We start from the raw sequence: 14,105 nt of genomic DNA on the forward strand, positions 1-14,105 counted from the left end.
TGCTATTTATTTATTTATTTTTCTCGCTAATTATATTTTCTTTTTTTTTTCTTTCTTTTAGTTATTTCTATAGTTAATTCTTTTTTTGTTAATGGCCGGGAGAATTGTATTATCTTCACCGGATTTTTGAGCTCTATTTTGTGAGCAAAATCAACTGCTCAATATGGAACATCCATCGATATTGGCGAGCTCACATCAAGCCGGAGTTCTGAGGGGCTATAATTATGGACTATGTCAACCTTCATCTATCACGTAGTGCCTCTAAATCAGGAGTTTCCAACTTACATGAGGCCGGGAGGCCGCAATTAAAAACAAAAGTCAAATGGCGGGCCGCAAACTTTATCAAAATTTTATATAGGACTCTTTTATGCTTGAAGGAACATTAAATATTACTGTCAGATTTTTTATCAAGTTGTACAAAACAAAAGTATTGAATTACAAATTAAAATAAGACGTAGATTTTTAAAAATATTTAATTGCATATTAAAAAATTCTGGTCACAAAATTTACAAATGTAAATAATTTCGTTCAAAATGAGTGGTTTCAAAACGTTAAATCGGAGAATTTCATCGAGAAAAATTCTGATTCGCACGCGCTAAATTATATTCTCAAAATACAAAAAAACGAAATAAAACCGAGCAACATACACGATTATTTTCGCATTTGAATAAATATTTTCTTGGATGCGAAATCTGAGAAATAAATATTTTCGCACCGTTGGTATGTTAAATTTCACAGAGACGAAAAAATTAGTTTTTTTTTCTAACGAATAAATTTCACAGAGACGAAAAAATTAGTTTTTTTTTTAACGAAAGAAAAGTATCCTAAACACATATTGAGTTTTTACGAAAATTTTACTAAATAAAATGACAATTAATATAGTTTAGTTCGCGGGTCACAAAAAAAAGCTACGCGACAGGATGCGGTCCGTCAGTTGGTAACCACTACTCTAGATAGAACCAGTTTAACATGTACTATATAATGGCGAATTAGTGTTTAGTAGTGGTCGTTAACGACACTGTATCAATATCAGCTTGAAACTGATACCAAAAAAATAAAATAAAAATCAATTGCTTACCTATGTCTAAAACGAAAGTCGAAGAAAACTAGTGAACAGAGCTCTTTCATATTCACCTGTTTTTACACGGGATTTATCTGTTTCAAATTAAATAATTTAGAACCTTTTTTTTTCGATTAAGGTTATTTTACTCAATATAAACGTCAGGGTGGGTCGTAAAATAAAGTTTTCATGTTATATTACTTTTAGATGACATAATTACTGATTTAGTACATACTAATTTAATGCACAAATAATATCAGGTAGAATGGTTAAATAGAGAGAAGGTTAAGAGAGCTAGAAGCGGCTAAGAGCACGAAACAAATTTTTTTTATTTTACGTATCTAGTGTTTAAACGGTGTTATAAACGAACTTTGACACGAAAGTGAAAGATAACAAATAACGTGTGGGAGAACTACATGTAGGGCGTTAAGACCGTATTTATTTAATGCAAGTTTAATCTATTAAGGGGTATAAGCCTAAGAAATCGTCGAAAGAATATAAATGAAATTTCATTTAAGTGATTGAGAAGTTCCCGTGCAACAGGTCCTGGGTTTGATCCTCGGACCGGGCAAGGTTGACTCAACCTTTCATCCCTTCAGTGGGTCGATAAATGAGTAGTTATCAAGCATGCTTGGGAGCTAAACACTGGGGATTTCGCGTTCGGCTGACCACCTAACCGGAACATCTGCTCCTGCACCCCAGAGCCCAAGGTCAAGAAAACTGAGATGGGCGCAGTAGGCTTTGGCCCTCCATGGGCTGTCGCACCACTGAGTTTAGTTTTTCAGTTTAGATAGAAAACTTATTAAAAGAGGGGGGGGACAGTTGTCATCATAAAAAATTAGTTTTTTTAAAATAAGAACGAGCTCATTTATGGTCGAACTATGCTTTTTAATTAATTCAAAAATTCTTTTGTAACTTAAAAATAAAGGATTTGTTTATTTATTTATTCTATAATGAGTTGCATTCCTAGAATAATATTTTACATTTTTGGAGAAAAATAAACTGTCTATATGATCAATCTTTAAGTGTAAAAATCAAATATTCTAAGAGAAAACACTTCATTAAATTTTCACAATTTACATTACTCACAGTTTAATCGTGTAAGACACTGCACGCAAAATTATATATCTGTAAGGTAATAATATAAATGCCAAAATCGATTAAAAACTATTTCAAAGGAAAGCAAAAACGATTTTCAAAACAAATAATTAGAAAATCGGCTATTTTAGAAATCGCAATATTTTATAAAGTCTTATGTTCGCTTTCAATTAATAAATAGAAATTCTTTTGACTGAAAATTAATTTTTGAGAATAAATTAATATACAGTATAAAGCTAGTAAAAATAATTTTAACTTTTAGAGATAGTAACTGATTTTTATTTTCAATTAGATTTGATATTTCTATTTGTTCCACGTGATGTAAGCAAGTGAAAGTGAAACTGAATTATCAGAAAAGTTGGCGAACTGCCAGATGGCGTCACATGTCTAATTGTGATATCAGAAACACTTTCAGCTGGTAACAGGGTGTCAATGTTCTAAAGTAAAATTAATAATTTAAATATAAAACATGGAAGCACCAATTGACAATGATGAAAAAATTTCCGGTATGTATTATGATTTTTAATATCTTGCATATTTATATTAATGTTTATACAGCCATTCGTGCTTTTATCGAAAATCGCCCTTCTATTTCAGATAGCGTTATTTGAAAACGAATTATCTGAAAGATAAAATACCTTTTTGTAAAATAATCAATGTGTTTAGCCACTACTCGATACAATTTATAATGTGTTTATACATTTATTAATATTGCGTTAGCTGATATCCCTTATTGTGTTCATAGCTTAACAAAATGAAACTAGACTAATAGTCATTAAGTAAATTCGATTGTTTATGTTCATGTATAAACCAGTGTGTGCAAGATTTTGACATGAGTCAGTTTTTAACGGTTTTAGCCACAAGTAAAAGCATCATATCCAAAACCTTCACATAACTCTGTTTAAAACCTATTATTTTTAAGCAAATCAAAATCTGTTAAATTAATGTATTTGTATACTACATATATTATTAATGTTTAAAATATCACAGTGCTTAATGTCAGATGTTACTATTCTTATATAATTAACATTATTTAAAAAATTTTGATACATTCAACTTATTAATTTTCTGATACATTATATCGCTCATGGGCTGCAATATCGGCACAACGCAAAAAATCCAAGTTTTGAGATAAGTGGGTTTAAAGTTTTCATTGCTAAACAAAATTTCATAAGAAATGCTTTAATTTGCTTAAACGAAGATTACCTTCAAGTTGAATTATGAGTTGTGCTNATATAATATATATGCATAATATAATATATATACATAATATAATATATATACATAATATAATATTATATATGTATGTGCACTTTTCTTTAATTTAAACTTTACTCGTAATTAAAAAAGCATTATAATTTTTATTGCATCTTTTCTAACATTTGGCGGCACATTTTAAGAATTTAGCGGCACACAAAAGTGCCACGGCACAGTGGTTGAGAATCACTGCTTTATTGTGTTCATAGCTTAACAAAATGAAACTAGACTAATAGTCATTAAGTAAATTCGATTGTTTATGTTCATGTATAAACCAGTGTGTGCAAGATTTTGACATGAGTCAGTTTTTAACGGTTTAAGCCACAAATAAAAGCATCATATTCGAAACCTGCACCTAACTCTGTTTAAAACCTATTATTTTTAAGCAAATCAAAATCTGTTAAATTAATGTATTTGTATACTACATTATTATTAATGTTTAAAATATCACAGTGCTTAATGTCAAATCCTTATATAATCAACATTATTTAAAATTTTCTGATACATTATATCGCTCATGGGCTGCAATAGCGACACAACTCAAAAAATCAAGTTTTCAGATAAGTGGGTTTAAAGTTTTCATTGCTAAGCAAGAAAGTATAAGAAGAGAAAGATTTTTTATAAGAAACGCTTTAGTTTGCTTAAACGAAGATTACCATCAAGTTGAATTATAAGTTGTGCTAGTATTGCTACTGAAAGAATGTGTATTTTCATATTTACACATGTTCTTAGTCCAAAACGCGTGCTTTCTGAGTTGTTGCACTATTGCAGCCCATGAGCGATATGTATATATGTTACTGTCAATGACCGAAATTGGTGTTTGTTGCCAATCACATAGTCCGGTAAATGTCCGAAATATATGGTAAATCTAGTTGACCGGGTTCGATTCCCAGTCGATACGAATTGCGCGTCCGGCTTGTACCAACCACAAAGCTGACGTGAAATATCCTCAGTGGTAGACGGAGCATGGGTTAGAGTCCCCTTGCCGTCAGGCTAACCGGGAGAGGTTCTCGTGGTCTTCCTCTCCATGTAACAGAAATGCGGGTTATCTCCAACAAAAAGTTCTCCTCGAAAGGCAAATTTCTCCCAATACTTGATTTAGGGAGTTCCCTTGTCTTCTGGATTGGGTTCAAAATGAGAAGGTTACGGAGTTGAACATGAGTAGCCGTAAACCCATAAAATTGGGTCGGCTGTTCAACGACGGTTATAAAATAAAATAAAAAGTAAGTCTAGTTAAGTGCCCGGTATGCCTTACATCAATGTTTTATTAAGGTCAAGTGCCACTGCCATGTATACGTTTGCCCGGTACGCCGAGCACTGATGTTTCTCCTAATTTTTCCTCAGCAGATATTAAAATATCAATTAAATATAATAACATCAAGGAATAATTTAATATCGAATCGGATATAGCAAATATTTCGAACATTTCACCAAAGCGACTATGTGATTGTTGACATTCACCGGTGAAAGTCGACATTCTCTTAATTTTGGTCATCGACGTTAACATATATCCTCTTACCCCTGAAGATTACCAAAATGATTTAAAAAATTAATTATTGTTTTTTTGAGTTATTTTGTTGTTATAGACAAAGAAAAAAATTTATTAATTAATTAAATTTCTTAAATAAATTAAATTTCAACATAATACATTACATTTCATACCATATATTTCAACATAACTTCTTTTCTGATATTACAAGAAAATGCCTTTGAAGAAAAACCACCCTTTTATTACATATATATGCTTTGATATTGACCACTATTATCTAACTAAAATTCTTCTTTAAGCTCTATAGCTCAAAAAGTATTTTGAAGAAATAATTTTGATAATAGAAAGAGATCTTTAAAAATTTTACTAATCAACCATACCAGCTGTTTCTAATTTTTTTTTTCGGCCATGGAACCCTACACTTAATGGATAAAAATCCAAAAAGAATTGTGAGCAAATTAATCAACGATAAACTATGATGTAAAAATTATAATTTTGTAAATATTTAGTGTGAAAATTTAGTGTCACACTAGATGTAACGTTTATTAACACTTGACATAAAATTAGGTTTCATGTCAGACTGTAGAATTCGCCAGTCTGGAATGGCATTTAGTTTAATTCGAAGTTGGAATTTGGTGTATTCATAAGCAGAAAATTAATAAGGAATAAAATAAACGTCAAGAATTTTTATGAGAAAATTATTGTTGAATTTTGTTATTTTATTTTAAATCGAAAGGCTCGATACGAGATACCAATGCAATTTTTTAAAGTGGATTTTTTTTTAATTATTATTCATTCATTATACATTGAATATTACTGCATTCTTAGAAATCTATACAGCTTTCGATTGAATACTACTGCATTATTAGAAATATAACGGGTTTCAAATATCATAACTGGTTAAAAGAAGACCTAGATATCAGAACCCCTGTGATCCTCCTATGGAACCCTTGTGTTCCTCGGATTCTTAGAAATCTGTACTGCTTTCGATTGAATACTACTGCATTATTAGAAATATAACGGGTTTCAAATATCATAACTGGTTAAAAGAAGACCTAGATATCCTATGGAACCCTTGTGTTCCGCGGAGCACATTTTGGGAACCCTTAATCTATACTATTATTTCTTTTTGTAAAACTTCAATATAATATAAATTTTAAACTTCAAATGAGTAGAAGTTGCAGATTCCACAGAATCCTTTCCTATTTTATTACATTAAAATTATGTTGTTTTCTTTCAATTAACAACTCTGTTTATTAATTAATACTATGTTAAAATTTAAATTTCATGCAATTATAAAACTGTTAATTCCGAAAAAAGGAGCCGTAGTGGCTATGGGGATAGAGAGCTTGCCTCCCACTGAAGTGAATCGGGTTCGAATCCTAACGATGGCTGGTCGATTCGAATTCCGCACCCAGCTTGCACTGACCTCAGTGCTGACATAAAACATCCTCAGTGGTAGACGGATCATGGGTTAGAACCCCTCTAGTCGTCAGGCTAATCATGGGAGGTTTTCGTGGTTTTTCTCTCCACGTAACGCAAATGTGGATTAGTTCCTTCATAAAGACCTCCGCGAAGGCAAATTTCTCCCAATACTTGAGCCAGGAGTTCCGTTGTCTTCTGTATCGGGTTCAAAATTAAAAGGCTACGGAGTTGAACATTAGTAGTCGTAAACCCGAAATTGGGTCGGCTGTTCAAAGACGATAATAAAAACAAGAAATCGCAAATTATATCAAAATAATATCACTAAAACCAATATAATAGTTACACTACATCTTTGAATTTATGGAGTCTTTTTAAGACTTCTTTCGTGATAAGAGCGCTCAAATAAAGAAAAACAATAAAGTAAGAATTAAAGGTAAAATATTTTTCTTATTTCTCAAAATCCTAATTTCTACTTCAATAATGATATTTTTAATTATTTATATATTTTAATATATTCATACATTTGTGTAGATTTAGATGTATGTAACTGGACATTTTCGGAAACAGCGTTATTTTTGGTGGGCAAAAAGTTAAAAAATATTATATTAGAGCGCATGTCCCTATGTAACATAAAGTAATGTTTTTTTTTTAACTTGGCACCTTAAATAAGGCTTGCGAGTCAGTGATAGGTTGGGTTTCAAATCCAGCTCTATTTTAAAAAAAAGAGAAAAAAATTTCTCTCAATCAGTCATTTCAATTTTTTTAGAAAGGATTTGAGTACACATTAATCATGAAATAAATTACTTATTGTTTTTTCTCTTAAATTAAAAGAACTTACTACCATCAATTAATAATGATAATTTGTTTCATTAACCGAAGCAACATTATTTTAAGGGTTGATTCGGGTTTTTCAATTATTTAATCAGAAACGAGTTTAAAAATTTATTACTGATCATTTGATAATTATTTACCATTCATCAATTATGTCAGATAAGCGTATGCAAATTCAATGCCGTGATGACGTCACCAAATTTTTAATTTAAAAACCTAAAAATAAAAATAACCACTTTACAGTAATTATTATTTCACACAAAGCTAAACTATTTTACGTATTTAAGCGTTATTGATGTTATCGCAAATTTTCAGCAGCGCTTAATAAAAAAACAACTCTTATCTGAAAAGTAATTAGAAAATTATTTAAAAATTTAGATAATCGATTTTCACGTAAGTTTATTTTCTAAAAAACCTCCAATAAATCTAGTTCATATTTTCACAAATACAAAATAATACAAATCCGTAGCTAAAATGACCCAAAAGTCTAATTCAGATTCATGAAATTATGTGTAGTTTTAGATTGTTCTTACACCCCCTCGTTTGTTCTTCAACTAATGACTTCATAAACTTGTTGTTCTAATTGTGCTAACTAGAAAGCTGCAAGAAATAATTAAGATGCATTTTAGACAAAATCGTAATACTCATCCAAGTACTACGATTAAACTGTTTAAAAAAAATCTGCTTTTAAGATATTTGTTGATAGGTTTTCAAAATGGCCACATTAGGCCGAAATACAGCGCTGTAAATGTGACAAAAAAAAATTTCTGCTATTGGTGGCCACAGCACACCTTTGTTCTATTCCTTGAATTATCATTTTTTTTTCTTATGAGGTTTTGCACAGACCTTTGGTTCCAAGATAAAGCAAGCGAAAAATTATGTACAGTCAAACTCTGCTATTGTGAACAGGTTTATAGTGAACTCCCGGTTATAGTGAACGAAATGTTCCCTCCCTCCGGACATTCTTGTGCTGTAAGGAAGTCCGGAAAATTCCGGCACTATTCTTAAGAGGTCGCTATTTGGCGGAAGAAACTTTTTATGGCAAATGCTATTTCACCTCCAGTGGTATTTTAAAGTTAAGGAAAAAGTGAGTTTAGGCTAAGTTAGAGTAAATCATGACGTTTCAAATGCCGAAAAACGTTTCCTAAATATCGAAATGCAAACAAACTAAAGGAGGATTACTTCCACACTGTTCAATCCTTAATAATCCTGCGATAATTTGTTTGCCTTCTAAAATTTTGAAATATTTTTTAATCATTTGAAACTTTGTGATTCACTTTAAATTTACTTGATCTCACTTTTCTATAAACTTCAAATTCTTACGTAGGTGAAAAAGAATTCGCCATGGAGGGTTTCTACCGCGATATAGACTCCTTTAGCTCTGTATGCTAGAACAGAATTCTGTTGGAAGGTCCGTTAATTTAATTACCAAAAAAATCACAAGATCTTAACGAAATAAGTTTCAGTTTACAAAATGTTGCAAGAATAAGATTTGTTGATAGGTTTGTATACAGATTTGTGTTATAAAGATGAAGGTTTTATACTTTAAGTTATTTTTGATCGCCGTCTGATCGTAATGTCCCCTCTTATTATTTCTAGGCAGCTTTATAGATGTTATAGAAGATGACTGCTCTTCGATACAGAGCGTGAATGTTCCATTTAGTGGTACAGCTGATGAAGTACTGCAGTACTATCTCGAGAATCGCTTGCACACTGACGTTACATTCCAGGTTCGATGCGGTGATGGATATGTTTGCTTTCCCTGCCACAAACTTGTACTGTCCATCTGGAGTCCAGTGTTCGCAGGCATATTTTTCAAAAAGGAATCCATCACTGAAAATGTTGAGATTACCAAAATGCCACCTTCGGCTTTCGAAGTCATGATCAAGTAAGATTTGATTTAATATTATTTTAATTAAACTATTATCGCCATAAGCTATGATAATTAAGGCTGTTGTTGCAATTAATCAACTTAAACTTCACAAGGGACTCTATATTCAGGGTATCTGCACACCTGGAAAGTCGTGAGAAATCATGGAAAGTCATGAATATTGAACAAAAGTATTGAACAAAATTTGTCTTGAAATGTCATGATTTTAACTATTTTTTTAAAAAAATCATGGAAAGTCATGGATTTAGGTCACCGAAAAATCTAATTTTTAAAATGGACCCCACAATTTCATAGTGTTCCGAATATCTGAATTTAAAATAAAATCCCCACTCACAGTCATATTTTATTAAAATATAAAATGTTTTTATCATGTTCTTTAAAAATTATGGTGTTCTTTCAAAACATGAAAGATAAAACATTTCTTGAGCGAATTATCTTTTAAACTTTTGTGATTTCTGAATTTTTGTTATTATTTAATTTTTTTATTTTATCAATTTAAAATTCTAGCTGAAGCAAACCAGTCGTTGGCGAATTTTTTTTTTATTCCGAAATGAGAACAGAAAAAATCAGGAGTATTTCTTCCTTTCCGATGAACAAGAAAAGTATCTTTAGAATATAATTCTGCAGAAAAAAAAATTATTTGCTTTTATTTTTTTTCAGCTATTTTATTGCTTCAACTCTTTCTTTACTCTGTTTTTTAAATTTAAAATCTATAAATATGAAGATGCAGAGTTTGATTATACCTATCATTTCAATTAATGTTTTTATAAGGCTTTTTTAAATTTATTGTTGTGTTTTTGTCGGACAAAATAACTTTGTTAAGTCATGAAAAATTTTGGAATTTGTCAGGGAAAGTCATGAATTGGAAAATCTAAAATGTAGCAGATACCCTGTATTTTCAATGAATAAATATAAATTAAAGTTTCATGATCTTAAGCTGCTTCCTCAAGTAAACTATATATTTTTTTAGTTTTTTTCCCGTTTTTTCTTCTTTTTTTCTTTTTTTGCTGCAAAATTCAAATCTACTATACGCATATAATTGGTTAATTTTTATGTAAAACTACAGCCGTATCTATTTATCCCGTGCCTTGATTGATACGACAAAGTTATGGTTAGACAAAGATCTAGAAGGAGAATTAAAAAATTTTAATAAAACCAAAGAGGCTCCCCCTAATGGCTCCCCCTAATATCAGACCTGCCTGATGCGTCACGATTTGGTCTCACCAAGGCTTTATTGCCTTAAGTATGCATAATATCAAGTGAGTTGCTTCGATAAATTTTGTCCATGAACAATTTTCATTCATACTTCAAAATTAAAATGGCTAATAATGCCTCCATTTATTGTAATGTTTGCAGATTACAACAGATAATGCTACAGTTCAAAGTTGACCTATTTTAATCCGGACAAAATTCAAAAAGAATTCAAAATCTGCAGAATATTTTACCATTGCTTAAACGCGACAACATTTCAAATCATAGGTTGCAAAAACTGTCTCCATTGATGTTTGTCAACGGATTGATTTTCGTATCCTGCCCTACGTGTTTCAAGACGTCACAAAATACTTTTCCTTCTTCAGCACATTCATATTTATATTAAAATCACCGTCAAGACAGTAATTATACGTTAATAATAAAAAGAATATAAAAATACTTTAAATTATTACTACGTAAATACATTAAAATTGTCTGATAATGAAAATGAAACGAAAAACAGCAGCGGTCGCCATAGCAACGCATGCAATGACGACGCATGCGCACTGTCTNTCCTTCTTCAGTATTCATATTTATATTAAAATCACCGCCAAGACAGTAATTATACACGTTAATAATAAAAAGAATATAAAAATACTTTAAATTATTACTACGTAAATACATTAAAATTGTCTGATAATGAAAATAAGACGTCAAACAGCAGCGGTCGCCATAGCAACGCATGCAATGACGACGCATGCGCACTGTTCACTATTACTCTTGATCACAGTTGATCGATATGTGGACTCCATCAAATCCAAACCAAGACCCATTTTGCCAATGGTTAATAAAATTTTAAAAAAAATGGTATTCGTTCATCGAATTCTATCACAAATAAAATCCTGGAAGGAGAGTAATGGGGCGTATAACTACCACTATAAATATTAAATACCAATTCACTAGTTTATAAAACGCTTCAGCTCGATTCTAATTCGAGGTTCTTTTTGTTAGATGAAGGGTCGATAGTTAAATCCCCTCAAATTAAGTATCCCACACTAGTTTATTTTTTAAAATTAAATAAAAATCTTCATAAGCATAGCTGGAACGTAATCCATTCTTGTCTAGGTCCTCTCTTATCATAGATGTCGTGTCTGGAGGAAAGAGACCTCTCCAACTGGTTTTCTTTTAAAAATTAAAATAAATAATAATATCAAACAAAATCTTTTATAAATCTTAAGTAATATTTCTGGAATTATATACTGTTCCAGGTACTGTTATGGCATCGAGACAGAACTGCAGAAATATCGCGATGACATCAACTTCCTCTTGAAGTTGTACAAAGGAGCAAAAGAGTACAGAATTAAAGGCCTTCAGGTGTTGTGCTGCGAATTCTTCAGCTGTGCCTTGCCCACCAAAGACAACGTCTTCGAATTGCTAGACGCAGCTTCATTCATAGGCTCGGAATGCTTGAAACATCGTTGCTACAAAGTCGTCCAGACTCACACCCAAGAAATCATACAGTCACGTGACCTGCGCAGTATCAACCGATCCATGATCAACACCATTCTCGAAATGTCGGCTCTCTCTTTGAAATCTGAAAATGAGTTGATCACTTGGATGTTTGAGTGGGGTACTCAGGAATCAACCAAACATGAAGATATTACCCTTAGGGAGATCATGAATCCCTTCTTACCTCGCCTGAACTTCCTATCCCTCAAACCCAAAGAGTTCGGATTGCTGGTAACTAAGCACAAAGACTTCTTTGATGAAAAAGAAGGTTTTGCCATTTTCATGAATATCGTTTGCCTTAAATCCTGGCCTCTTCCTCTGTGGTTTGGCAAAGAATTTAATCGTTCTTTCGTTGATTCGGAAAATTAATACTGTTAACAGAATTTTTTGTTCGTTATGACTAGTGTTTTAATTCTTATTACTTACTCTCCGTTACATTTTTCTAGTTGAAATTCCTTTTTAATATATCTTGTAAAAAGTGAGAGTTACTACTTTTTGGAAGGAGATGTTAAATAACTTTTTTATTTTCTCTCAAGAAAAAATGCCATTCAAATTGTAAACATAAAATTAAGATTTGAAATAAAGTTTTATGTTAGATGCTGAATTACTTTCTGGCTTGAATTGAATTTATTTCTAAATTGTTCCTTTGCCAAAATAAAAAAATAAAATCCTGAAATAAAAAATAAGTATTGCAGCAAATGCAGAGATGATTGTGCTCCGGATTTTTCGCTAACCTCGATCCGAAAGTTTTCGGAAATCCAAGGTCCAGAAGTTTCAAGAAATCATCGATTACATTTATGTATCAAAATTCTTGTATATTTTATATAAAAAATATTGGAACTAGAATTATTACTTGGCATCTCTTTCATTTGGAAATTTTTTTTTCTGGTAGAATAATAAATATGATTAGAGATAAAAGTAAACTTATACATAATTATTCATTGAAATTATGCTGTACATAATTTATTTAGAATTTCATGTTTTGAAAATATCAATGATTTAAATTTATAAGCACATTACTTTTTTGAAATGCGTCGTTAATGATTTTACTCGAGACGTTTTCAGGATTGAGTTTGGCTCACAATCACCGCTGCAAATGTAAATGTCTCGGAGAAAATATGTGTCACACGTTTTAAAACCTTCATCGATTGCGGTCCCGCAGTGGACTGTTCGTTAAGACACGGTTCCCAGCAGATCACCGAAGTCAAGCATCACTGGCTGCGGTCAGTGTGCGGGTGGGTGACCACTTGGATCAGTCTGCGTAGGGGCAGAGGGTGTGCGGTATTGATCCTCGTTAAACTGTGCTACCGTAAAGTGCTCGACTTCGCGCGCAGGTCGTCGGGCTACCGACGCGGGGGTGCCATTCCCTCCGCAGAGGATCAAAATTGTGATGGCATGTCTTTGGATCATCCTCCGGGATGTTTCCCAGACCGTCGCCAATAGCCCATTGTGCTGCTCTAGTGCGACGTAAATTAACAACAACAACAAAATCATCGATTGCGAAAATATTTCCCTGTGTTTTGATTTTTATTTTTTATGTATTAGTAGGAGGCTACGACAAATGATCGCTACGCTCACCAAACACCTCGGTCGTTACTCTTTCATCATAGATCAAGGAAAAAGAACGGTTTATGTCCACTTTTTACAAAAATTACGATAGGACTGCCATCTATTGCATTTTGAGGGTGACTAAATTTTGGTAAATTAATAACTTAGAAGATGGCTACCTCACCTTCCCTAGAGTTATTACTCAATGAAGATGGGCCTGTGGAAAAACTGTTTAGTGCACAAATCGGTTTTTTCTTGTTAGCTTTAATGGACATAAACCGTTTTTCTGCTTTGATCCTCTTAAAAATTGATTTTAAAAAAAGATAATTTTGTTTAGAAACTATAGAATTTTATTTCTGTCGGCACATTTTAATAATATGCTATTCGTAACCAAATGAAAGGATAGCTGGATTTGAAAAATAAATGTATTTGAAAAAAGATTAAACTTAAGAATACAGAATATGTGACACAATAAGAAATTTTATATATATATATATATAAATAAAAACTGAACTGATAGTTGATAATAAACTGAATTGGTGGTTACTGACTGAATTGACCACTCTTGAATGTTGACGATTACGTAGTTGCGTTGGGTAAATGTCCGAAATATATACTAGATTTAGTTAGGTGCTATTGCCCGTTATACCCTACACCGATGTTTTTGTAAGGTCCAGTACCACTGCCCGGTATACCCTACAACGATGTTTTTGTGAGGTTCAGTACCACTGCCCGGTATACTCTACAACGATGTTTTTGTAAGGTTCAGTACCACTGCCCGGTATACCCTACAACGATGTTTTTGT

The 14,105-nt window shown here is 32.0% G+C and overlaps 1 protein-coding gene across 1 annotated transcript; it reads left to right on the forward strand.

Annotated features, from left to right (window-relative positions):
• Positions 1-2,453: 2,453 nt before the first annotated feature.
• LOC110283028 (BTB/POZ domain-containing protein 6) lies at positions 2,454-12,355 on the forward strand. The gene is made up of 3 exons (XM_043050369.2): positions 2,454-2,664; positions 8,760-9,048; positions 11,511-12,355. The coding sequence occupies exons 1-3, from the start codon at positions 2,628-2,630 to the stop codon at positions 12,118-12,120; spliced, it is 936 nt and encodes a 311-aa protein (XP_042906303.1). The 5' UTR covers positions 2,454-2,627; the 3' UTR covers positions 12,121-12,355.
• The last annotated feature ends 1,750 nt before the right edge of the window (positions 12,356-14,105 follow it).

The sequence above is a fragment of the Parasteatoda tepidariorum genome, chromosome 5 (assembly GCF_043381705.1).
Source record: "Parasteatoda tepidariorum isolate YZ-2023 chromosome 5, CAS_Ptep_4.0, whole genome shotgun sequence".
Lineage (NCBI taxonomy): Eukaryota > Metazoa > Arthropoda > Arachnida > Araneae > Theridiidae > Parasteatoda > Parasteatoda tepidariorum.